At 41.7% G+C, this 27,934-nt stretch overlaps 1 protein-coding gene across 2 annotated transcripts; it reads right to left on the reverse strand.

Annotated features, from left to right (window-relative positions):
* Nucleotides 1-388: 388 nt before the first annotated feature.
* LOC138968595 (monocarboxylate transporter 2-like) lies at nucleotides 389-26,593 on the reverse strand. 2 transcript variants are annotated; one of them, XM_070341189.1, is made up of 7 exons: nucleotides 26,439-26,593; nucleotides 13,497-13,679; nucleotides 12,389-12,532; nucleotides 11,491-11,637; nucleotides 8,789-8,920; nucleotides 5,907-7,061; nucleotides 389-4,167 (listed from the first exon to the last, which is right to left on the reverse strand). In XM_070341189.1, exons 2-7 carry the CDS (start codon nucleotides 13,675-13,677, stop codon nucleotides 4,028-4,030), a joined length of 1,899 nt encoding a protein of 632 aa, XP_070197290.1. In that variant the 5' UTR covers nucleotides 13,678-13,679; nucleotides 26,439-26,593; the 3' UTR covers nucleotides 389-4,027. The 2 variants fall into 2 exon arrangements, with proteins under 2 accessions (XP_070197290.1, XP_070197289.1); XM_070341188.1 differs by having other exon boundaries at nucleotides 8,789-8,953; nucleotides 26,439-26,591.
* Nucleotides 26,594-27,934: the final 1,341 nt, after the last annotated feature.

Genomic DNA, 27,934 nt, shown 5'->3' on the forward strand with positions numbered 1-27,934 from the left:
ACACTGACTGCATGACGATTATGAAATAACTTTTGTATGAAGGTGTAATCCAGGCTGTTAAAAAAATATCAGAGAAAAATCGGTTTAGAATTTGATAAACATTTTATTATGACAGAGCCCATTGTGTGGAAATGTATTTGTAAAGGTAAGACACAACTTATTTACCAACATGTTACGGTCCCAAAATGTATTGAAAAATGGTCTGAATCTTTAGTCTGAATGTTTGTTAGATAAGAAGGTTATTTTTCAACATGGTTTTAAAACAACAAAAGATACTTGTCTGAGATGGTTCCAGTACCGATTATTGTATAGAATTCTGCCGACAGAACGGTTTCTATTTTTGCGAAAATTTTTGGATACGTCATTGTGTACATTTTGCGGTAGAAATGAAGAAACCCTTATACATATGTTTTGGGAGTGTGATAAAGTACAGACTTTTTGGATAGAATATGTAAATTGGTTAAAGGCGAACTGCACCCATTGTGACAATATCAAAGTTTCTAAAGATCTGGTTCTTTTTGTAGTCACCGATAAAGTTTTTGATGTGCTAGTAATTTGTGCCAAACACCACGTATATATTTCCAAAATGAACAAAACGATCCCTCATTTTCAGACATTTAGTAGAAATCTTAAGCAAAGATTAATTTGTGAAAAGTATAACGCAGTTATGAACAATACATAAGATAAATTTTTACAAGGATTGGCGCCTGTATATATGCATGATTTGATGTAACCCTTATGTTATTTTTTTCACATACTTTTGATACTGCGACCACCAAGTCCTGATTCACACAGCACAGAAAAAACACACGTCTAAACCGCACGGTGCATCGCCACAGCAAATCTGTCACGCTTGTCATAAACGCACTAACCTGGTAATCTTTAACCCTATGGTTAATGAGTATTTGTATGTGCGTGTGTGTGTATAACTAAACTTGGCCTACAGAGTGCATTATTACGATAAACTGCCATGTTTTAGATGTGACGACGTAAATGTCAGTTTCGATTGTGAGGAAATGGTGATTTGGTTTGAAAATGACGGCGGTAACGGGTGAGCATAAACGGGCGCGATGACATTTTTGAGTATGAATTTTGAATTTATACCAGTGTCGGAATGATAAAATCATCAATACATTAAAACAAACAAAAACTGGCTTTGGTGTGATAATAGCGTTGAAACACGTCATCACTTGAATCATTTGCAGCAACGTTATTGTCATTTGATCTCACTTAATTAACTGTTAAGCCGGGTACCTCTGATCATTTGCATTTGGCACGTGTGCTTCCAATAAGCACAGTGCTGAACAGGAGAAATGCGTAAAAGAATGAGGAAAAATGGTATTCGTCCCAAAGAATTTTCCCCCAATAACAACCTTTACTGAAATATTGATTTCCCGAGATGAACATTTAGCAGACCATCCGAAGCACCAGTGCAGTCGAGATTAGGAAGGTGTGTATGTTTGTGACGTCACACGTACAGGTGCAAATTATAGGGGTAGGGCTCCTAATATGGACTGGCTCTTAATATGGACCACCTTTCGTTCTGACAAACTAACGGTGCAAGAGCGCTCAGAACAGTTTCATTTGCTGCATGTATCCTCTCTTGATAACTTGCACATGTCGAAAAAGTTGCGGACGGACAACGCACAAAACAGTTAGTTTTGTCTCCCTTTTGTTTTTGTTTAATAATAAATAATAATAATGGTGATTTCTATAGCGCTTTCGAACACACAAAGTGCTTTACAAAAGCAATAACAACATCATTACCAGAATGACGCCATTGACGGAATAGAACACAATCATAAACACTTTACAACAAAAACCAAAAACAAAACATAAATGTTACAAAAATCCAGAGGCTCTTACAGGAACGAACTCTCAGTATACACAACAATTATGATGCACACACACACACACACCCACACATGTCCACACACACGCACACACACACACACACACACACACACACACACACACACACACACAGTAAACATTGTTCATCCGAAAGTGCACATTTACAGGGTCGCGACAACTACATCATCATAGAATGCTTCTCTGAAGAGGTGAGTCTTGAGATTTGCTTTGAAAGAAGGCAGAGATGGACTGAGACGTAGAGACAAGGGGAGTTTGTTCCAGATATGATCAGCTGCGACTGAAAGACAGCGGCCACCATGATCGTCCCTCTGATACTTAGGAGCTTTGACAAATTTATTTTGGGAGGCAGAACGGACAACCCTTTCAGGATTGTTTTTCTGCACGAGATCGGACAGGTACTGTGGAGCCGTGCCCGCGGCAATTTGATAGAAAATGCAGCAGATCTTGTATTTAATTCTTTGTTCCACTGGAAGCCAATGTAGCTGTTTGAGTAGAGGCGTGACGCTTTGTTTCATAGGTGTTCGAAACACGAGTCTAGCGGCAGCGTTCTGGACTAGTTGCAGGGGCTTGGTGACAGATTTGGGACTTTCAGCGAGCAGTGAATTACAGTAGTCTAATCTAGAGAGTATGCCGGAACAGACTAGTCTTTTGGTTGCGTCTTCGGTAAGGTACTGTCGAATGGAACCTATACGCCGGATCTCCATTCGCGCTGCTTTACATGTTTGGACTACATGCTGTTTCATGCTAAGATCTTTGTCAAAAAAGACTCCGAGATCACGGGATGTATCCGAGAACTTGATGTCAATATTGTTCAAAGAGATGGCCTGTGGGAGTTCTGAAATAGACTTAGCATGGGTAGGGGTGGAGTATGAAAAACGCATGGCTTCAGTTTTGTCGTCATTTAGTTTGAGTTTGTTCTCTTTACACGTTTGAGTTTGTTCTCTTTACACTTTTAGCTTCGTTCACTCTAAATTTGACGCTTAAAATGGACTATTTTGTTCTCTAAAGACAAAGCTATAAACACACAAAAATTGCATTATAGGACAGCTGTATTCGCTACACTTTAGCAGTGTTGGCCCCGAGTTTCTGTCACCAAAACAATTATAGCAAAAACTCGAAGTATCTCTGTGTCCCCTAATATGTACCACCTTCAACAAATAGAAGAAAAGAAAAGATAAAGGATGGTGAGGCTTGCTGAAAATGACCTATAACTAGCCCTCGAGACTTATACAAATTATACAGTCTTCTTTACGTGAAAGTTGATAATTTCAATTATTTTCTCTCTGTTTTTGATTTTTGTTTTAAAGTTTTCTCTTGTGTTTCAAATAAAGTTCTCGTCGAACACAAACCTGTAAATCTGAAGCATATTTCAAGTAGTCTGACTTGCATGGTAAGTTGCAAGTTGTATCATGTTATTTTGAAGTAAACGGGGATTTTTACAGTGATTCTCGAAGGTCTCATCACTGGTCCATATTAAGCGCCCAGGCCCCTAATATGGACCAGTTGTGAATTTTTCTGTATTTGATCTTTAGTAAATGACTGCAAAAGCTAATTCTCTCTAATTAGACTTCAAGATTTACGAAAGAGAGAACAACTATCAAACACAAAATGAAACTGCTTTGCAAGAAAACAAGCTAGTTATATAGCAGCGTGAAACAAAAAGTGGTCCATATTAGAGGCCCTTCCCCTATAACATGTTTAACTTACTTCCAATTAAAACTGTATAGTTGTATTTTATGTCTTGCATATTTTTAAATGATTTAAATGAAACACCCAAAGCTGCGGACTTTGCTGATAACGATATTTTCAAGAAACAAAAATACGTCATCACTACATACACAAGAACAATGTGACGTCATTTTAATTGACGTCAAAATCTGTATGATTACCGTACCTTTCCAATGATATGCCGTTAAAGAATGTCAGACAAGCGGTTCAACTTCTATGTCCCCTTAATGAACCCAACCCTCTAAAGGGTAATAGTAAGCCCAAAGAAGGAAAATACGCACACAAAAGCACGTTTTTCTCAAAAGCGGTATAACGAATAGCCTTAGGACTCTAGATTTAGAAGTCTATTGTTAATATCTGTCAAAAAAGTGTGGTGGCAACCCCAACCCCGTCGGGTTGACCCAAGTGGTCCTTGGGCGACTGACTATTCGGGATCCTTGCCATGCCGTGCGTCAAGACGCCTGACAGGTGTGTCCAGACACAGGAGAATGGCGGCGAGGAGAACAAAACCACCCAGCACGTGGTATACGGTGATGTAAGACCCTGTTACGTCCCGTATTTGACCTGCAAAAGAATATTGAAGGCTGAATGTATGTGCACATCTATCTGTCTGCCAGTCTTGTCCGTCCTTTTGTTCGTCTCTTTCTCCGTCTCTCTTTCTCTATCAGACTCTCACTCTCTCTCTCTCTCTCTCTTTCTCACACACACACACACACACACACACACACACACACACACACACACACACACACACACACACACACACACACACACACACACACACACACACACTCGCTCTCTCTCTCTCTATCTCTTGTTAGAATCTCTTTCTCTGTCTCTCATTCCCTCTCTCTCTCTACCCATCCCCCCCCCCCCCCCCCACCCACACTCGTCTCTCTGTATCTATCGCTCACTGACTTTTTCTCTCTCTCATTTCTTTTTTTCTTGTCTATTTTAAAGGCACAGTACGCCTCCCGTAAAACAATCACAGATACTGTCAGGGTTTTACACACAGTACAAACACCCTTTCATTTACACACTCACCGCTTTTGAACATCCTAGGTGCCCTACGTAAAGAGCGAGCAATTTTCAAAGAACTAATTTTGCGGATTGTCTAATAACAAAATCGGACGGTGCGTTTTGGCGCTAGACCTAACTTTTAAAATGTAAATAATAAATTGACAGCTTGTTACACAAACATTCTTAAATCATAAAAGAATTCTTTTTTCATCAAGACAAGATCAGTACAATTCGAAGTTTTAAAAGTTTGAAAAAAGAAAAGCCCGGAAGCAGGGTCACGCAAGGTCGTGGTTCTCGTAGCAGACGACGGTAATGCCTATCGCCAGTTCCTCTGAACAGTCAAAAGCCATCGCTAGAGTTCGTGTGAATCACAGCCGTTTGGTGCGTTTAGATTCAGAGGTACATAATAACGTGCTATTGCAGATAAGCTTACAGCGAGTCGCATTGGAAATCACAAACTGACGACTACATTGTGAAAAAAAGGAAACTGGATCACACGGGTTCACGATGGCTCAGGGGTAAGATAAACCACACAAAAATAAATGTTTTGAAAATTGCTCGCTCTTTACGGAGGGCACCTAAGATGTTCTCAAGCGGTGAGTGTTTAAATGAAAGGGTGTTTGTACTATACTGTGTGTAAAAGCCTGACAGTATCTGTGATGGTTTACGGGGGGCTTACTGTGCCTTTAGCTGATGCAATTTAGGATATATATCAGCTTTAAATCATTGTGCCTGCAGCGAGCTAGTCAAGCCGATACAATTGGCCATTATGCTCTAGTGCAGACCCGTGCTACCCACCACCCTTTACGAATCTAATCTAAATCGAATTCAATCTAATCTATATTAATGACATCTAATCCAACTTAAGGAACTCAGATATATCTGTTCAATTCACCTAACACGGGATGAATGGCTGCTTGGAACGTGCCGGCAGCCAGCTTTGGTCTACACAGTCTGGATGATGTGGGTCGTGTACGTCCGATACTTTTTAAAGGATTCAACGTAAAACGTACGGGTCGTACACGTCCCACGTTTGGCCATGTGCGCCAACCCCACGCTATCCACCACCAGCACGGGGATCTGATCTAATATAATCTAATCTTATCTAATCTTTCTTTTTAACTCACCCAGCACAGGATGGATTGCAGCTTGAAACGTGCCGGCAGCTACCTGGTAGAAACCAATCCCTTTAGCCATGTGTTCCAACCCTACGCTATCCATAACCAGCACGGGGATCTGATCTATTATAATCTAATCTTATCTAATCTTTCTTTTTAACTCACCCAGCACAGGATGGATTACAGCTTGAAACGTGCCGGCAGCTACCTGGTAGAAACCAATCCCTTTAGCCATGTGGTCCAGCCCCACGCTATCCACAACCAGCACGGGGATCATGCAGTTCACCACGCTCCCTAGCAGGCCCTGGATCACCGCGAACAGCACGAAGGTGGAGAATGACGTCATGAAGCGCACGCAGTTATACATCACGCCCAGGATGACGAAAGTGATGGCGATCATTGTGGACACGCGCATGAACTTGCGGTCCGCCACCACCCCGCTTCCCAGACGAGAGACGAGGTCCAAGGCGCCGATGATGGTCAGAAGATTGGCCACTCTGGTTTCTGAGATACCGCTCTCGCGAGCTACTACGGGCAGGTACTGGACTGCGATGTTTACTGTTGGGAACAGGGCGCAGCAAGTGAACAAGAGTCTGAAACTCGCACTTCGAAAGAGCGAGAAATCAAGCGTGAAAGCGCAAGACTTGAGGCAGCCGAGAGCCTTCTGAGTACAGGATTTATGCTGAATATGTTGAGCCGATTTTTCGTTTTCTGAGTCTGCCGTAGTACCTGTACTCTGGGTCTTACCATCGCTGGTTTGCTGTACTCCTCTGAAGTCACTGTCTTGCCCTGGTGTTGCCACTCTACTAATTACGTTTGGGGCTGAGCCGTTCTGGTTATTCTCAATGTTTCTTATGTTAGATTGTTTTGAAAGTAGTGGATCTTCGTGTTGTAATGAGTATTCACAATTTTGATCCTCCTCTGCCGAAGTAACTTCATTCTCATTTTCCAGTTTCAATGCTGGTTTCTGGATGCCTTGGTCATTTATAAAACCGTCACTATCAGCCATGGGGCGGCTACCACCATTCATTTTCTTCGACGTATTGTCCGATTCTAACAACGAGAGAAGACCCTTTTCGTCATTGTGTCGAACCTTCTGAAACACATGGCTATCTTCCTCCATATTTCCAGGTAGTTTATCAACAGGTACTTCCTGGTTATTTCCAAAAGGAATGAGCTTCACAGTCTCCTCGCCGACCACCTGGTCTAGTTTTGCTCTCCGGGATCGACGTTTAGAGATGCTGAAATAGGACGTAGGACGAAACAGAAGAGCACTTGGGAAGCAGTGCAGGCAAATACCACCCGTCAGGAGAAAAGCGCCTGCAAAACAGATCAAGGTTATGTTGTACTTTAAAGGCATAGTAAGCCTCCCGTAAACCATCACAGATACTGTCAGGCTTTTACACACAGTACAAACACCCTTTCATTTAAACACTCACCGCTTGAGAACATCCTAGGTGCCCTCCGTAAAGCGGGGACCACATTTGGACGCCGTTTTACGCTCTATGCACCGCATGCCGTTTTGTGCGTCGCGCGGAATTTGCCGAGTGGCCACACATCGACGATTTTTTTCACAACGCGGTATCAGTGAGCTGACAAGAAGGTTCAGTCAGAGAGATGCATTCGACTGCCGCGCCGCGAGCAGCTGACGTCATCGCTCTGGTTTGCTCTGATTGGTCAAATTTCCGTCGTTCTATGCCTGTGTCATAGAAATTAGAACACGCGCTATTCTTCTGCAAATAACGCTTCGCGATCATGGCACGCTACGGCGCTCCCGCGTGGGCCGTTTTGAGCATAACTCAAATGTGGACAGGGTCGGACGGGAGTGTATGGACGGGCCTTGAAGAGCGAGCAATTTTCAAAGAATTTATTTTTGTGTGGTTTATCTTACCCCTGAGCCATCGTGAACCCGTGTGATCCAGTTTCCCTTTTTCACAATGCAGTCGTCAGTTAGTAATTTGAATGCGACTCGCTGTGAGCTTATCTGCAATAGCACGTTATTATGTCTTTATTTGGTGTTTAACGTCGTTTTCAACCGTTCAAGGTTATATCGCGACGGGCGTTATTATGTACCTCTGACTATGCACGAAACAAACGGCTGTGATTCACAAGAACTCTCGCGATGGCTTTTGACTGTTCAGAGGAACTGGCGATAGACATAAACCGTCGTCTGCTACGAGAACCACGACCTTGCGTGACCCTGCTTCCGGGCTTTTTTTTCAAACTTTCAAAACTTCGAATTGTACTGATCTTGTCTTGATGAAAAAAGATTTATTTTATGATTTAAGAATGTTTGTGTAACAAGCTGTCAATTTATTATTCAAATTTTAAAAGTTAGGTCTAGCGCCAAAACGCACCACGGTCCGATTGTCTCTGACACAATCCGCAAAATTAATTCTTTGAAAATTGCTCGCTCTTTACGTAGGGCACCTAGGATGTTCCCGTTTGGTGAGCGTTCAAATGGAAGGGTGTTTGTAATGTTTGTAAAAGACTGACAGTATCTGTGATGGTTTACGGGAGGCGCACTGTGCCTTTAAGCGTTGTAAATTCAGGGACGTTTTTCTTCTGCAAAGGAAGCCTCTGAATTTGCATAACTTACTCTTTTAAGCATAACATTTGAATTAATTACCACACAAGTTACAAATGAACTGTACCGATGGGTTTTTATTTACATTGGGTTCGGAAGGAAAACATCGGCGCGGCAATTTTGAGAACGAAAGTGACAAGCAAATGAAGACAAATATGGCGACTGAAAAATGTGTTTTCTTCGCCAAAAGACACAGATAACTAAATTATGCTGATTGTTGGAGCTATCACTTTCAGAGGCACAACTCTACCAAGGCGCCTTACCGCAACACGGTGCCCTAGTGGTAAGGTGTCCGCCCAGTGAGCGGGAGGTCGTGGGTTCGAACCCCGGCCGGGTCATACCTAATACTTTAAAATTGGCAATCTAGTGGCTGCTCCGCCTGGCGTCTGGCATTATGGGGTTAGTGCTAGGACTGGTTGGTCCGGTGTCAGAATAATGTGACTGGGCGTTTAGTACTAACCTTTTAATCCAAACTTGGAGAGTAGGTAGACGACGAGAGGGGGTATGGTCATGCTTCCGATGCTGGCTCCGCATTTGCCAATAGCAATGGCCAGGGAGCGGCGTCTTTTGAAGTAGGCCGCAATCAGAACTTCTGCGGGCGATAACACCATGACGTCACCAAGCCCTGTTAAGGCAGGTCAAATGGAGACAGGGACATTACTCTTCATACACAAAGGGAAGCCACTGAGTTGTGTCGCCATTTTTTCCTGGCAGGCTGGGAATTCGAACACATCGAACAGGGAACGCAGAAGAAGAAGAACACGTCGAACATTCGAATGACGTAAATAGAACAAACGTCACATTTTTCAGGCAGCGTAAGTGAATGACGTCAGAAAATGACGACACCGCCAGAAATAAAAACAATGCGACACGCCTCCCAACCACGAGGTCAAAAACACGTGGGCATCTAATGAAATCGGTACAAAGCCGTTCTCTTTGCCAGTGACATCGTAATAATCACCAAAGCTAACATTGAAGCTCCGGTAGCAGGTAAGAGAGTGTCTCCCAACCCGTGATGCTTACAGCGTGATTGCATCAGAATACCACATGTTAAAACCGGTGTTTGAACTAGAATAACAGCCAGTAGTATTAAGAACAAGTGTCTTGTGTATGCAGCCCTCTTTCTACTGTACGCTGGCAGCAGATAATACAATAATTGAAGTCCTTCGAGGCATAAGGGGCCCATAAGGCGAAAAATTGCTTTAATTCCACCCTCAAAAAGTCCCAGCCTTCAAACCGTAACAAATAACAGTACGCACTATTAAGCAAAATTATAAACCAAGCCTTGATTATTAATTTTTATTATTACACTTGTATCAAACAAGTGACCTCCACCTTATGATTGGCGTTTTTATTACATTTGAATCGGACTTGTGGCCTTTCAAAGTTGCGGTGACCTTTGACTTTCAACAGAGGTCATATGTAACAGTGGTTTTTAAAAACATAATTTAGTTGGCTCATATATCTGAGACAAATGATCGGACAACAGCCCTTTACATTATCGTGACACATATTTTTCTGAGGCACACTGGACAGTAATAGTGCAAAGGGTGGGGTTAATCAAGGGAGTGAACCCCCCCTAAAAACACCACCAACCTGTCGTTTTTTTGGGTTTTTTTAATGCCGTTTTGATCGCTCTTGCGTTTACAACCCATCTCATCAAATCGTAATTTATTTCCAGGCTACCAGCAATAAAATACCTCAACATGAGGAACAAATTTAAAATAAACTCTGGCAAACGACGTGACGTCACAAAGTTTGAGTATGCGCAACATTTTCGTTTACCAGTGCACTTCGTTACCTGCCCATTGCTGCTTTGGGTGATATTTTTTAAATGACTATTCCTATGCAGATGTTTGTGTAATTGGCCGTTTTCAAAACATACCCATTTTTCGATTTTTCGGTCCAAAATTCAAAACGGGCACTGTCTTCCGAGACTCATAGCTCCGAAACGAACCCACTACCCTATATTTGTTTTATGCTGAATGCATAGCAGACAGATCGAACTTAAAAAATAACCAACTTTTGGGAGAAACCAAATTATATTTAACGGGTCCAGTGAACTACCTTAAAGGTATGAATACGTCACCCGGTGACGCGTTTGATGACGTCACCGTGACGGTCCAGTACTGAGTGTTTGCTCATTATCTATGGTGAGGTTGATGGTTGTCTCACGTCCTGCTTCATTAATACTGGTTTTTTCCTTTTGTGTGAGCAGGCGTGCATGTTTGTTTTGCTAGCCCGCCTGGATATATCGGATGTGCGCGTGTCTGTCAGTCAGTCTTTGTCCGTTTCAGCCTCTGACTGTTTTCTGTCTGTCTGTCACAGCCTGCCTGTCTGTCTGTTTGTCTGCCTGTCTGTCCTTCCGTCCGTCCGTCCGTCCGTCCGTTTCTCTCTCTCTCTCTCTCTCTCTCTCTCTCTCTCTCTCTCTCTCTCTCTCTCTCTCTCTCTCTCTCTCTCTCCTCTGGAACGCTCTTCTGGACGCCCTGCGGCAATCCACCAACACGGATTCTTTTAGAATCAAATATTCTTTCCATTTAATGAACTCTATGAACAAATAAACTTGATTGGTATGTTCTCTTTGTATACAGTTGTTCATTATCGGAATTATGGTTTATTGTGACAAAATCACGAAGATTTGGCTCTGTAATACATTGTTTTGCTGAGCTAATGTATTGTTGGGTTACTTTCCGTTTATCTTCATTGCTTTACACCCAATTTTGAACACTACCTTATGATCTACAATGCTTCTACATAATGCGCTTCATGTACATAAACTTATATGTTCTACCATTAATGTTTTTATGTAACCTTTTTTTTTCTTTTTTTTTTCCCTAGTCATAGTTATAGTAAAATAGTTTAGTCCCTCTTTAGGGCGAGGGCCAGATGCAAAAAAGCATATCTATGCTTATTCTTGTCACCCTCGAAAAATAAAGATTTGTCATTGTCATTGTCATTGTCTCTCTCTCTCTCTCTCTCTCTCTCTCTCTCTCTCTCTCTCTCTCTCTCTCTCTCTCTCTCTCTCTCTCTCTCTCTCTCTCTCTCTCTCTCTCTCTCTCTCTCTCTCTGTCATCCCGTTTGCGTGCAATAGTGCGTATTAGTGTGTTGTTGTTAGTTAGACCCTCACGCCCGAATTCATTATTGTAAACTAGAGACGCTTACCCAGCAGCACTGCCTGAAGGAGAATCAGAAGGGTAAGGTCATTGGCTAATGAAGCCAAGATGGCGCTGAGTGACAGGCACGCCCCGCCAATCAGAACCGTCTTCCGGCAGCCCAGACGACCAACCAGAACGTTCATTACAAACAGACCTGGGACAAGAAAAAGTGAATTTCTACAATCTCTTTGAATATGTTTCATTTGCTGATGAAATGCTCATTATTGTTATTGTTCATGTTTTTACAAAGATGAATTCGGTCTAGTTTAAGCGGTCATCGTAATTTCCTCAGACCTTTACAGGATTTAACATAGGATTATGCCAATGGCATATATCCGCTTGCAAAACCAACAAAAATTAACATCCTAACTGTTTCCTGTGCAGCGTAGGATTTTGTTGTTGTTGCTTAATTGATTTATTACCTTGACATCTGTGTCACATGAAATTAATTCAACGACAAAAGTTGGCATTTTGCCAGAAAGCGGGATGCAAGTCGACGTTGGTAAAATGTCAAGTGGAGTGCTGTATCGCGTGCCTGGGCAAATTTGTGTTGGCAGTTGTGTTTGTGTTGTGTTGTGTTGTGTTTGTGTTTGTACTGCTTTCATAAGTAAAATGGCATTGTGCAGATATTGAAACATTGGAGTGCCCTTAGAGATGTATAAAGCCAATCGAGGAAATAAATAACTGAACTAACTCAAAACGGTGAGTTTAGTTACCGATTTAGAGACTGATTTGCTGTTGGTGTTGGTGGTGTTTTTATTAATTTCGTGGAAGGGGGGGGGGCATTGATAGGGGTGAAGGGGTAGTCACAGTTTCATCAACCATGCTCTGGTAACACTGCAAGGGACAGACACTGAGCATCAGACTCAAAACTTCTTAATTCACTATTGTAAAGCACTCCTTACCACCGATGCTGCACAAAGCTCCTTTGACGGCGAACAGCAGCGATGTGTGTGTGTTGGTTGACTGGAAATAGTCTAACAGCTCCACGAAGAAGACGCCGGTAGATTTAACGTAGCCCGACAGAAGGCCGAAATTAATAAAGCTACCTGGAAGGAACAAAAACAATCAATTACGCAGTCACGTGTGTTCGTTGAGATTTGTGTATCGACTCGTTAATTTTTTTAATAATTATTATAATGTTTTTGTTTTTGTTAGAGTTGAGTACCGCCTTGTCAAATCATTCTGATAATTAAGAGTTGGTATCACGATATCACTCCGTTGAGTCTGATCTTCGAGAGTTGGATTAACAGGGCTCCCCATAGCGCGCGTCCCTGCGTCCTATACGTACTAGAAGCCGAAAACACGTACTAGAAATGTATGGAGGGGGTCCCAGGACGCACTAGACTTCAAAAGAGCGGGTCCTGGGACGCACTGAATTTTCTTTATCGGTCGTACTGTATACCATTTTCAGACTGCAATCTTCCATGGATCCACTATTGTGTACCTGAGGCACGTAACGGTTTCAGACTGTATACGTCTCGCGCAAGCAACAATGTCAATTTCACGCGCGCAGAAAAGAAGGTTAAAAGCAATGGACCTTTAATTAGGACCCGCTAAAATTCTGCAGTGGGGTCCATGGACCCTCTGAAAATTGAAAGTGGGGGTCCCGGGACGCACTAAGAGGGGCGTCCGTGGGGAGCCCTGGTTAAGGACAACAAGCTATGAGCAGCGAGTATTTTTTGTTTTGCAAGACTTGTTCCCTGGCTCATCAGTATTAAGTCAGTGTTAAGGGTTTACAGATTGTGCGTGTAAAGCCTCAAAATACTTCGCGAAGTTGGCTGCACGACGCTTCAACGCTGATTTTTGTTCAAAAGAACTCCGCGTTTAAAGGATGTCCGTAATTTAGTCTGAACTTGATTCAGCGAAGACTTCCCGAATTCTTTTTGCCAACAATTTTGTGCCAACGCTTCGTGCAACGAGCTTCGTGGAGTAGACTTCACGAAGTCGACTTCGCCCAATAAATAATATTTATCTCGTTTAATAACAAAGGACAGGCTAGCAGGAACTTACCAAATACTATAACCCAGGCCCAGCCTCTGTCATAAGGCACTCCGTCATTGTTACTCTCCGCGTCTGCGCATGACTGGTCTGACGTCACTTCCTGAACTCTATTCTCATCGGAGGTGGAGAGTTGTTTGTTGGAAACGTTGTCTTTTCTATCCGGCATTCCCTGTTCTACTTGAGCGTCCATTTCTGCAAAGACATATGTGTGTTTTCTTGAGAAAGAAGTTTAAACTGGTCATTTATCACCACTGAATCATGCAACAAGATTATCATTGATGTGACAAGAGTTGATAAAACCGTGTACGGTCATCAGTTGATTGTGTGTGGGACGGGAGGTCGTGAGTTCGAATCCCGGTCGCTGCCGCCTGGTGGGTTAAGAGTGGAGATTTTTCCGATCTCCCAGGTCAACTTATGTGCAGACCTGCTAGTGACTTAACCCCCTTCGTATGTACACGCAAGCACAAGACCAAGTGCGCACGGAAAAGATCCTGTTATCCATGTCAGAGTTCGGTGGGTTATAGAAACACGAAAATATCCAGCATGCTTCCTCCGAAAGCGGCGACGTATGGCTGTCTAAATGGCGTTATACACGTACAATTCCACTCGTGCAAAAACACGAGTGTACGTGGGAGTTTCAGCCCACGAACGCAGAAGAAGAAGAAGAAGAAGATTGTGTGTGGGAGAAGAGCTCGCCTATTCTTGTGACATTGACCTCCAAGACCGTACTCCAGTGAAGGGTGCGGTGGAAGGGGATAGAGTGAAAACAAAGAAAAAGATGGACACACGTACACGTAATGCAGGTTGGACCAGGAAAAACTTTGCGGCAAACCCAGAAGCCGGACTGCCCACAACCGACACAGATGGAGGCAGCTGGTGCAGCGCCCGTCATTGGCGGGCTACATGAGATCAGTCTGGAACTCTCTTCCTTTCTCTGTTAGACACTGCACCTCTCTCAGCTCTTTTAAATACACAGTTGAAAACTTTCTTTTTCACACAATATTACACCAACCCGGTCTAATGTCTTTTCCATTCCATTTCTGCACGTACTCCTCTCCCACAAAGTTGGCATGATTGTTGAAAGTGTTCGCTGGGTATGTGTGTATGTATATATATATAGTGTGTATAGCATATACACTCTTCAAAAAAAGTTAAGGATCACTTTTTTACAAGCACTCCACACAAAACAGACAAGACCGAATTCTTTCATTTTTTTACAATTATATAATTGAACAACCAAGGAGTAATGACAAGCAAAGCAAAGATCGAACGCGGCAGCGACAATTTAGCTAGAGTGTGTCAAACGTGACAACCCTCGAAAATGGAATTCACAACAATGTGAATCAGTGTCAATAACGCGTGTGCCCTCCGTTGTGTGCCAGGCATTGAACACATCGTTGGCGCATGGAGTGGATCAGGTTGCATATGAATGCTCTGGGAACTCCATTCCACTCCTGCTGGAGCCATTGCAGCAGTTGACCCAGATTGGCAGGAGGAGGGTGATGTTGCTGTACCCGACGACAAAGCTCGTCCCACATGTGCTCTATGGGGTTCAGGTCCGGGCTGTTGGCTGGCCACAGCATCCTGTTGACCCTGGCCTGCTGGATGAAGGTGTTTACAGCTGCAGAGCGATGGGGAGGTGCGTTGTGCATCCTGAAGAATCGCACGAGGGCCGATCGCTTGGAGGGCTGGAACGACCAGGGGTTGCAGGATCTCATTCTGGTAGCGGACACCGGTCAAGTTGCCCACTACATGGTACAGAGGTGTCCTTAGACGTGTGCTGATCCCTCCCCAGACCATCACAGAGCCTCCGCCAAAACGCTGTCGTTCCAGAACAGCGCCTTCTGCGAAGCGCTCTCCGCGACGCCTCCACACTCGGATGCGACCATCAGCAGGTTCCAAGCAAAAGCGGGACTCATCTGTAAACAACACCTGAGCCCACTGCTGACGTTGCCACCTCACATGTTGAGTGCACCAGGCTCGGCGAGCTGCTCGGAGATTAGCAGTCAGGGTTGTTCCTCGGACTGGACGCCTTGCACGCAAGCCAACGTTTTTTTTTGTTTTTTTTTTACTTTTGGGAAGACGCTTAAGCGTGCCCTTTTAATCGATAAACAATAACATTATATAACACACTTGGTATCTGTATGTTTAACTGTACATTAATTTGTGGCACAGCACATTTAACATTTACTTTTGGCGCGAATTCTTACAATACATAAATGGACAAGAATGTATTAATCTATGCGGTTGTGTCTGCGGTGTCAAAATTTGCGACATCAACATAATCATGAATCCACTCACACATATGCATATGCACATATACTTAATCATTTTCATTTACAAAATACTCAAACGTCTCAACCCTAATTCGCAATTAAACATTATATTTAAATCAATAGGCCTACCATATCTAAACTTGCTGATACACATTTTTGCTATCAACAAAATATGATTTATAATTTTGTTTGTTGGGGTATGCATTCCTGGTAAATAACCAAACAATACATCATGTTCTGTTAATATAACATTTTCTTTCGTATTAACAAAAATACATCTAATAACATGTTCCCAAAATAACCTCATTTTTCTACATTTCCAATAAAAGTGCTCAATATAATCTATTTCGTTACAGAGACTACACAAATTATTTTCTTTCAACTTCATCTTGTGGAGTAAAATGTTTGTGGGGTAAATATTATGCAATATTTTCCATTGAAGCAACTTTAATCTTTCCTCGCTAGTACATTTAATTGCCAAGAGCCAATATTTCTCGTCAAAGGAAATATTATATTTATGTAACCAGAATTTTACAGAGCAGGGTACGCTTGCTTTTGCATTTGTTAAAATAGCGCGGAACTGTTTGGGGGAAGGTTTTTTTAACAGGTCTTGTAGACAGGGCCCAGATTCGTCGCTCGCGTTTCCGTTGGCTGTGTCCTCTCGCAGCGCACGCGCGCGGAGGGCCGTGTGCAAAGCATTATACTCAAAAAGCCGTGTGGCGCTATAACCAACAGTGGTACAAATCTGTTCATACGGGACAATATTACCGTCTATCCATATATCACGTACAACATTCACATCAGCTTTAATCCAATTTTCAAAACACAAAACATTCTTTTTAAAAACAATACCTGCATTATTCCACAAACATTGATCAATAAATCGTTCTTTTTCTACAAAAAACAAATGTCTATTCTCAATCCATTTTTTTAAAACATGTTGCCAAAATTTCGATTTTATTCTCATCAGGCCTACAAACTGTCTCGGGGTGGCAGTTGATTGAAAACAACACAGACGACTTCCAAGAACGTCATAATAATGTCTTGGAACTAATTTCCAATTTTGAAAATCTGTTTGCTGTAGCCTAGCTGCCCAGCATAACAAAAAGGATGTCTGCATATCATGCATGTTTATCATGTTAATACCGCCCATTTCTAATTTATCACACAAAACTGTTCGTTTAACCTTCTTAAAAGCTTTAGTGTTTGAATACTTGCGTTTCCACAGAAATTTAAAGAGGATAGTGTTCAGTCTGTCAAGCACTTTTGTCGGAGCAGAGAGTGCCTGAAAAACGTATACAAACTGGGATATCAAAAATGTTTTAATTATGCACAATTTACCGCTAATACTTAAATTTCTTCTTGACCACATTCCAACAATTCTTTCAATTCTATCAACACGTTTTGACCAGTTTTCTTCAATGTCAGAAGCAACAATATCATTCCTAAATATAATACCCAAAATCTTTAACTGTTTTGTCCATTTTATATTACAACATTGTTCTGGGCTGTTCTTCATGGATCCCAACCACATTGCTTCGGTTTTATTTTGATTCAAATTTAAATTTGAAATATACGAGAACTGTTTTACTATCAATAATACCTGTTGCAGGTCGTGTTTGTCTTTGAGAAACAGTGTTACGTCGTCTGCATACATTGCCAGTTTTAACACATATTCCATATTTCTCTCTCGATCAAATGATGGAAAATTCAGTCCTTTTATGGTCTGATCACTGCGGATTTTAATGGCTAGGAGTTCAAGGCCAAGGACGAAGGCCATCGGAGAAAAATTACACCCCTGACGGATCCCGGTTAATACGTCGAATTCCTCGGAAATCCAACCAACGTAATTAATACAACTTGTGGTATTATTCATTAATACTTTTACCCAATTTAAAAAATGTCCACCAAAACCAAATTTTTTAAATGCCCAAATCATATATTCCTTTGATATTGAATCAAGCCAAAGTTGTGTAAGCGATTTCGGATCATCTGACCACTAACAACAGTGTTGGTGGTAGCTTGTAGGCGTTGCCAAATGTTGTTTGCCGTAGCCATTCTTTGTTGCATGGCCTGCCTCTGAATGAAGCGATCCTCTCTTTGTGTGGTGACTCTGGGCCGACCAGAACGTTGTCGCTCCTGCACTCTTCCAGTTGCTTGGAATCTCTGTTTTAGTCTGATGATGACAGAGGGAGCCACTGCAAGCCTCTGGGCCACTGCCTGGCAGCAACACCGTCTTGTAGCCATCCTATTGCCCTTCCTCTATCCAAATCGCTCAGTTTTCTTCGTGGGGGCATGTTGCTACTGTGCATAATTGTGTCAGCGTGTCAACCTTTAAACACAAGCTGGTGAGCGATGTTCATAGCCAGGACCCTGTTGTAGCACGTGCATCACAACCTTTTGCCCTGGCATGCGTTCCGCAAATTTCATGGGGCTACAAAAAACACCCTTTTTCTTCCAAAATGCAGAAGCTTTTGAGAAGTCCCACAAAGGGAAATAACTCTGCCTGCCAAACAAATTTCTAGGTCAAGACTCATTGTTCATTTGTTATTTCAAACACATTAATCTTTTAATTATTATGTCGATGTTTAATTTTTTGGCAATTTTTTTATAATTAGATCCGTTTTTTCAACCGATCCTTAACTTTTTTTGAAGAGTGTATGAATATTGTGTGAACAGTACATGTGGTGATTTTTGTCCATATGGTTAATTGTTGTATGTAGGTTGTACATTTAATTGTTCTATTCTGTATATGTTCTTTTGTAAAGGGCCTAGAGCCATAGGTTAGGTACTTAAAAATGTCCAGTTATTATAATTACTATCATTATTATTATTATTATTATTATTATTAAGCAGTAAGTAGGTTAAGCAGTTAAACCGGGAAGGGGAGATATCTTTGCATCAAACGCGACATGTCAGTTGTAAACAGACAATCTTCATGCAGTCACACACACAGTTAAAAGTTCATAACTGATGACCGTTCAAGGTTTAACTAACTTTGCTTACGATATTTCTTTCGTTTTTACATAGAGGGGGAATCGAGACGAGGGTCGTGGTGAATGTGTGTGTGTGTGTGTGTGTGTGTGTGTGTGTGTGTGTGTGTGTGTGTGTGTGTGAGTGTGTGTGTGTGTGTGTGTGTGTATGTGTGTGTGTGTGTGTCTGTGTGTCTGTCTGTGCGTGTGTGTGTGTAGAGCGATTCAGAGTAAACTACTGGACCGACCTTTATGACATTTGACATGAGAGTTCCTGGGTATGATATCCCCAGCACAGCGAAACCACTACCGCGCTAAACAGGCTCGTCAGTTTCACTGCGTTTTGCACGAGCGGCGGACTACTGTCATTGTGAAAAAATGCAGTGCGTTCAGTTTCATTCTGTGAGTTCCACAGCTTGACTAAATGTAGTAATTTCGCCTTACGCGACTTGTTTACAAAATTTTAGTCAAGTTTTTACTAAATGTTTTAACATAGAGGGGGAATCGAGACGAGGGTCGTGGTGTATATGTGTCTGTGTGTGTGTCTGGGCGTGTGTGTGTAGAGCGATTCAGAGTAAACTACTGGACCGATCTTTATGAAATTTTACATGAGAGTTCCTGGGTATGATATCCCCAGATTATTTTTCCCTTTTTTCGATAAATGTCTTTTATGACGTCATATCCGGCTTTTTGTAAAAGTTAAGGCGGCAATGTCACACCTTTATTTTTCAATAAAATTGATTAAAATTTTGGCCAAGCAATCTTCGACGAAGGCCGGACTTCGGTATTGCATTTCAGCATGGAGGCTTAAAAATTAATTAATGACTTTGGTCATTAAAAATCTGAAAATTGTAATTAAAATTATTTTTTTATAAAACGATCTAAAATTACTTTTATTTTATTCTTCATCATGTTCTGATTCAAAAAACATATAAATATGTTATATTCGGATTAAAAACAAGCTCTGAAAATTAAAAATATAAAAATTATGATTAAAATTAAATTTCCGAAATCGTTTTAAAAACAATTTCATCTTATTCCTTGTCGGTTCCTGATTCCAAAAACATATAGATATGATATGTTTGGATTAAAAACACGCTCAGAACGTTAAAACGAAGAGAGGTACAGTAAAGCGTGCTATGCAGCACAGCGCAACCGCTACCGCGCTAAACAGGCTCGTCAGTTAGGGGGAAGAATTTATCCGATGCTCCCCAGCATGTCGTAAGAGGCGACTAACGGATTCTGTTTCTCCTTTTACCCTTGTTAAGTGTTTCTTGTATAGAATATAGTCAATGTTTGTAAAGATTTTAGTCAAGCAGTATGTAAGAAATGTTAAGTCCTTTGTACTGGAAACTTGCATTCTCCCAGTAAGGTAATACATTGTACTACGTTGCAAGCCCCTGGAGCAAATTTTTGATTAGTGCTTTTGTGAACAAGAAACAATTGACAAGTGGCTCTATCCCATCTCCCCCCTTTCCCCGTCGCGATATAACCATCGTGGTTGAAAACGACGTTAAACACCAAATAAAGAAAAAATAAAGTTTCACTGCCTTTTGCACGAGCGGCGGACTACGGTCATTGTGAAAAAATGCAGTGCGTTCAGTTTCATTCTGTAAGTTCCACAGCTTGACTAAATGTAGTAATTTCGCCTTACGCGACTTGTTCTTTCTTTCTTTCTTACTTTTTGTATTTCTTTTCTTATTTGATTGACAAATGCCCCATGGGCAAAATGGACGATGTTCGAAAACACGAGACAAGCAGGTGAGTGGCCTACAATGTCACTTGGGAAAGCATGCCTCACTGTTTGAAGATAAACAACTTGTTCAACAACCAATACACACCCGTCAGAGTTGCAACCGGAACATTGTTTATTAACAGCATTTAATTGTGTGCCTGTGCCTTCACCAGCTACAACAGTATATGTTGATTACCCACTGATAACATGCTGTGAAACAGCTGACAACCGCATTTGCAATGACAAAGCAGGAATTACAAGTGCTGTTAAAATGTGTTTTCAACACACACACACACACACACACACACACACACACACACACACACACACACACATGAAATAAACGAAAAAGCAGACATAGAAGAAAAAAGCAATGCAAGCATTCTGTTCACATCATCAGCTGATATCAGGTTACAAGACTGTTCGTTGACCTTGTACTCGCGTTGTCTGGCTAGTATATAAGCCAGTTGAATGTTCGTTCTTACACGTGGTTAGCCTACAAGGTTAATGTCCGTCTCACATTCAGGTTACACTTCTCGCCACTGAGGCCTTAATTTATGTAATAGCAGATTTACAACGGGATTCGGCGATGTGAAATCACCGAACAATGATCGTGTTAGCTACATATGTTCTGTAAACCAGTATTGCCGCCAGCCAGCCAGCCACACACACACACACACACATATATACACACTGACACACGCGCGGGCTCACACACGCAAGCAAGGACTGACGGACGCACACATAGGCCTACAGACTGACACACACAGACAGACAAACACACACACACACCGTGACACACACGCACACATACACACACTCACACACACACACATATCGCATACACACACACACACACACACACACATCAAGTTTAATCGTATTCATATTCGTATTCACACACACACACACACACACACACACATACACACCACACACACACACACACACACACACACACACACACACCTACCTGCTTTTCTGAGTGTGTTTTTCGCGCCTGTACCAGGCTAGCGGCATAGGTGCACGCCTACTGAAAGCAATGCACAATGCCAATGGGGACCAAATTGGATGACCTTGAATGTGTGATCGCGAAATACCATCAAAGTTTTACTACAGTATACTGCCTTCGTATCACTGGATTCACTGCTTGTCTGTGTTGACTTGAGTTTTGGGGGCACTGTACTTGTTTATGCAGAACAGCCCAAATCCTCGAAGTATTTACGAATCCTACACTGATACAAAAAATATGTTCGTTACTTGCTTGAGTGTGACGGTGTGATTCAGTGTGTGTGTGCGTGCGCGCGTGTGTGACTGACTGTGTGTGTGTGCGTGTGCGTGTGCGTGTGGTGTGTGTGTGTGTGTGTGTGTGTGTGTGCGTTCGTGTTCTCCGGCTTGTGTCTGGTTGTATGTGCCAAAAAAAGCTGAGTAGTAAACCAAGAAGTCACAAACACCACCATACACGAAACAGGGCCTGTATTCTTGAAACAGCTGCAACATTGTGTCCTTTAAAGTCAAACTGTCGTTTAACTACCGCCCGGTATTTATTTTTACTGCCCAGTAATTATTTATTTTCGTGTTATTTAGAATAAATAAAGTTTAAATTTGTGTGAGTGCGCTCAGCTCGCTCTCTCGTGCAGTCGGTCCCTTCTGCGGGATGGGTTACACCTTGGAGTAGCGTGTTCGGCGGATGGGTCGGGCTGCACGTGAGAGGGGTCCTGTATCGTGTGGCAGTTGTGTGTGTAGGGCCTATTGAGTAAAATATTCCTACGCCTAGATATGTGATTGTCAGCTTTTGTACACCGGCGCAGCATCAGTCAGCTTTTGTACACCGGCGTAGCAGCAGCAAAGTTTTTTGCCAGCAAAGCTGACTTGAACATTTTTACTCAGTTCTTTTTACTTCAAAAATTTTATACGCAGCAGTGCAAAATGACTGACAGAGACAGTTCCAAATTCAAGTTTGACAAGTGGGTAAAACAGCTCCCTTCTACGGTGGCAGAAATTTTGGTGGAGGCCGGTTTTGACACGCACATCGCACTGGTAAATGCCACGAGGGCCAGTGTGACTGAACTCAAACTAAAGCCGGACCACCATGTTGCTACTTTGGCTCTGATACGTGAACTTCAGGGCGACGATGGGCCACTGTCAAGAGAGCCACTGTCGTTTAACTACCGCCCGGTATTTATTTTTACTGCCCAGTAATTATTTATTTTCCCCCGGTATTAATGTGTGTCTGGCGGAAGGTCGGCAGGTACCAGAATTGGTTATTAATTTTTTAGAATAGGAGATTCCTCATGCTTGTTCCTCTCTACAAACAATATTTGAACAAGGTTTATTCTTGAAAAGGCTGCAACTCATATATTGGCCTGTAAAACCACTTAATAATAATAATAATAAATGAGCATTTATATAGTACAACATCATAACTTTACAATTATGCTCTTTGTGCTTGACACATTTAAAATTAAAACACAGTTATACAAGCATTTACATCTACATTCAAAGTCAGCAACGCTTAATTAAAAGCATACACCATCAAACATACATTACAAAAGATTCTTCCACTAATTAAGTATTAAAAACATGAATAAAATAGGTAGTGAAAACAAGGAAATAAAACGCTCAATAAGTCCGCCAACTGCTAAGTGTTATTTATGAAACACCGGTAAGTCCTTACCGGGTTGTCTCCGAGCTGTAAAGTTAGAGGACCCATCCCCCTCCTGTAAAGTCACTACCTGTCAGTAACTTCACCAACACTGTCCATGTCACCTATTTCATACGTTATTAAAACCGTTAAGTTTGAATAAATCTTGTTCAAATATTGTTCGTAGATTTATGTCCCTCGTGGACACACATTGGTGTCATTTAAGCACCAATGCATTGCGGTCAAATACGAGATTCTGCTCGCGAAAGATTTCAACCGATGCTCGATCATAACGGCGAGTTGCGAAAGCGTGCTAGCGTCTTGTTTAATGCATTACAGTGTCCAGTATTTGGCGTCTGATTCCGTAGCCGAACGGTTATCGAATTCGCCTGATGCGCGATTGAGTCAATTTCAAATTTCCATCAGGCCTTACATTTTTTTTCTTCTCTTTGTCATTTGTTTGTTTTTGTTTATTTTCTTCGTGTGCAAGAGAGTACATTGTAATATCAAAATTGATTTTAAGAATTAATTTTAGGCGAGAATAAGTTTTTTTTTTAAATGTTGGTTAATATGATATTACCGTTAACTGCCTTGTATACGCCTACCCGCCCTATGCACCAATTTTGCCCAAAAGTGGGGGGTGGGCGTTTACTAGGTACTATGCCCTTGGCAGGAGCGGTTCCTTAGCTAGAAAAACGATATTTTGGTCATTTGTCATAGAAGTGTTACCTGCACGGTTGGCTTAGTGGTAAGGCGTCCGCCCCGTGATCGGGAGGTCGTGGGTTCGAACCCCGGCCGGGTCATACCTAAGACTTTCAAATTGGCAATCTAGTGGCTGCTCCGCCTGGCGTCTGGCATTATGGGGTTAGTGCTAGGACTGGTTGGTCCGGTGTCAGAATAATTTGAATAAGTTATATGTCAAAGCAGCACCGCCCTGATATGGCCCTTCGTGGTCGGCTGGGCGTTAAGCAAACAAACAAACAAACAAACAAATAGAAGTGTTCAAAGGATGCGTTATTGCACAAATCTCCCCCCCCCCTCTCTCTCTCTCTCTCTCTCTCTCTCTCTCTCTCTCTCTCTCCCTCTCTCTCTCCCTCACACACACACACACACACACACACATACACACACACATACACACACACATACACGCACACTAACACACACTAACACACACACACACACACACACACACACACACACACACACACACACACACACACACACCCGTGAATCAACCTCTTCAGACATCACTTCCCGCCAAAGATGAAGCTTTGAAGATGAAGACCATTGTTGGAGCAGTCCGCAGTACAAGCCATCAACAACTGTACGACGAGTCAGGCTTTATTTCACTTTTAGAGAGGCGTAAACGTCAAAAATTGATATTATTTCACAAGATTATACACCGTAAGGTGCCAAACTACGTACTTGCGATATTGCCACCATAAATATAAACTAATAACCCATATCGCCAGCGCAGACCTTTAGATAGGAAAGTTCCATCGTTTAACACTGAATTATACAAAAACTCATTTCTCCCATGTACAACACAACTCTGGAATTCTTTACCAGACTACATAAAACTTAGTGAGTCCCTTAGTGAATTCAAGCACTTTTTGTCAAAAAACGATTTAAGCCCGCCGTGTAATTGGTTTTCTGGAGATCGCATATCACAAACAATTCACTGTAAGCTCAGGCTATATCTTAATAACGATCTTGTGAGACGACACGTTGCTACAGATGCATCTTGTGACTCGACTGCGGATTTCCGTTCGAAACCGTAAAACACTTCCTATTAGATTGTCCAAATTATCGCGAAGCACGTCAGGAAACCATACATACCCTCCCTAACCACAGTATTCACCTCCCCCACCTTCTAAATGGAGACAGACAGTATTCTCTAGATTTGAACGGGAACATTTTTTCCATAGTACACTCGTTCATTGAACGTTCAGGCCGCTTTGGGCAAACCAGAATCAATGCTCCACAAACCGGACAACAACTTTAATTTCTGCACAACTCCTACCCATCCCTCTTCTTTTTATTAATTTTCTTCCCCTCCTTCCTTCCTCTTACTGTCCTTCTTTGTAATGATTATGCAACGTTTATTATGTTATTAATAGATTTGGTTTATTTAGACAAATTGTTCAGCCTTACGTTGTAATATCCATGCAGGAACACCACTATAAGCTTCTAGTTTGTTGCTGTTAACTGTGTCTTTTGTATACATGTCATGATTGTAACATTTGTTGAAATAATCTTATGTTTAAACCAAACATGAAGCTTTCGTTTCTTATTTTTTCTCCCAGTCAAAAATGTATTGCGATTCTCTAGCCACTCTAGAAACCTTTTTCTGTGTAATTCCCGAAACTGTCTAAGGAAAGGAAACAATTGAAAATCAACAATAACAGTAGACTGAATAATCTTTATCTATTTTCCTTGTCTACTCCACTGGTCGAAACTGGGGGGTGGGCGTTTACTAGGTATTATACCCTGTACACCTGCATGCAACTGAGGTTAAAAAAAAATGTCTCCCCGTGTTTTTATTTCATTCAGTTTGTTTGGGTTGTTGCTATTGACTTTGAAACTGACACGCCGGCGAAAACGCCGGTAACGCGTGCGCAGAGAAGAGCAAGCATCGGGAATCTTCAATTCTAAAAATAACCAACACTGGTAGCTGCCGACCTTCCGCTAAACAAACATGAATACCGGGCCAGTATATGAGTTGCAGCTATTTCAAGAATACGGGTCCAGGTCAACACTGAACCGGCTTTACTTTGCAACTGAAACACCTGCCCTTTGTATTCTTTATTACTTTGTTCAAGCTCTCATGTTGGGTTAGGTTGAAGCTCTCTTAGAATGTGTACAAGGAAACGTTTCAGTGAAGAAATGTGAATGAGCGTTTTGTGTGCTTTCTGATTTTGCAGCGATTACATTGATTGAACCGAATGGTTGAAAGAATGAATCGCTGGATGAATGATTGAATTGCTGAATGCATTGCTAAATTAAATGCTGAATGAATGATCGAATGAATGAACGTACGAACGAATGAACGAATGAATGAATGAGGGAATATAGCTGTACGATAATAAATAAATAGTCGAGTGCATTTATACGGAATATAAACAACATAAAACGTTAACAAATGAAACGTCTTAAATACGACAATACATAGCATTTGGTCCTGAAAGGAAACGAACTGGATTGAAGTCACACACACAACAGACAAAGTTGGCTTCTTCCGATAACGATAAATCATAGCTTCAGTCATTGCTTCAGCTTCAGTCTTTCAGCTCAAAGTGCATATTTACAAAGAACACATACCTCACTTAGATGACTGGCGAGGCAGGCAAAAAGAGCACTGACATATTCAGTGCGTGTGTTCTATCTAAACTCCATTCACGTTACGAGACCAGAGACTGTATACATGGAGTACTTGAAAGTCTCTGACGCGACGCACACCGCAAACAGTCACCTGAAATAAGTTTAAGAATAAACGCGTACGAGTGTTTGTATTTTTGCGTGCGATATATGTATGTGTGTGTGTGTGTATGTGTGTGTGTGTGTGTTTATCTGTGTGTGTGTGTGTGTGTGTGTGTGTGTGTGTGTGTGTGTGTGTGTGTGTGTGTGTGTATGTGTGGGTGTGTTTGCGGGGAACACAATGTCAGCTCTGTATGAAAGGATTTGACAGCTTCAAGTTCAGACATTCTCTTTGCAAGACGTATTTCGTTTTTGTAAGGCGGATTTCAGGTTAAGTAATCCTGTCTACAATACGAACAGGCTCCTGAAATAACTGTGCAGACGAGACATTACAAAAGGAGAACACATCAAAATGAAACTTTAATATGTCAGAACATCATACAATCATATCTCATACAATCAGAAGATTATAAACACAGGCATGCGATTAGCATACTAACGATTTTTGTTCATGACCTTCTACTAAAAAGGGAAGATATTTATGTGTTCCCAGAGAACTAAGATTATGTCATCATTGCAATGCAGAAGGAAACAAATAGTTTTCCTAATGAATGTAAAACATGTACAAATATACATAATTATGCAAGAAATTAGGGTTAACAAGAATAGTGAATGCTCATGCAAGTCACCTTTTCCATTTGTAATACAGATCAGAATGTATCTGATGTGTTGACTCCTTGAACGTTCAAGGAAATGATCATTTCTGATTATTTACTAAGGAAATGATCATTTCTGATTAATTACCAAAGTTGGACCCAATTAAGCTTGTGACCTTGCTGTAAGAATGGGGCCAAGAAGCCATGGGTCATGTGTAGAGCACCCTGGCAGCGTGTGAAATTTCAGAGATCTAGATTCAAAAAGTTCCATAAAATGAGAACTTCTTGTTTTTGCTGTAACTTTGACCGAATGTGATCTTGAAATTTGACAAGGATCTAGAAGACCTGCGCCATATCTGGGAGTCATAAAACCGTAGGAGTGTGTAATTTTTGAAAACTCTATAGTTTTAACAACACTCAAGAAGAAAAAGATAATTCTCCAGCTTTTGACCCGAAAATGAACCGACTGTGACGTACCTTTGTCGAGAGTCATTCAACCTTGCGTCATGCCTGGAGGTCACCAAGCCTTGGAAATGAATGAAGTATCAAAGCTCTAGCTTCAAAGAAAAATACATTAGAACGCATCACAGTAAATGTCCCATGTTTTACCCAAAATTAACACTACCATGAACTGAAAACTGCAGGAGTCAACTTGACTTGGCGATGTCTTGAGGTAATTCTTTCTTTCTTTATTTGGTGTTTAACGTCGTTTTCAACCATTCAAGGTTATATCGCGACGGGGAA

The sequence above is a fragment of the Littorina saxatilis genome, linkage group LG6, assembly GCF_037325665.1.
Source record: "Littorina saxatilis isolate snail1 linkage group LG6, US_GU_Lsax_2.0, whole genome shotgun sequence".
Classification (NCBI taxonomy): Eukaryota; Metazoa; Mollusca; class Gastropoda; order Littorinimorpha; family Littorinidae; genus Littorina; species Littorina saxatilis.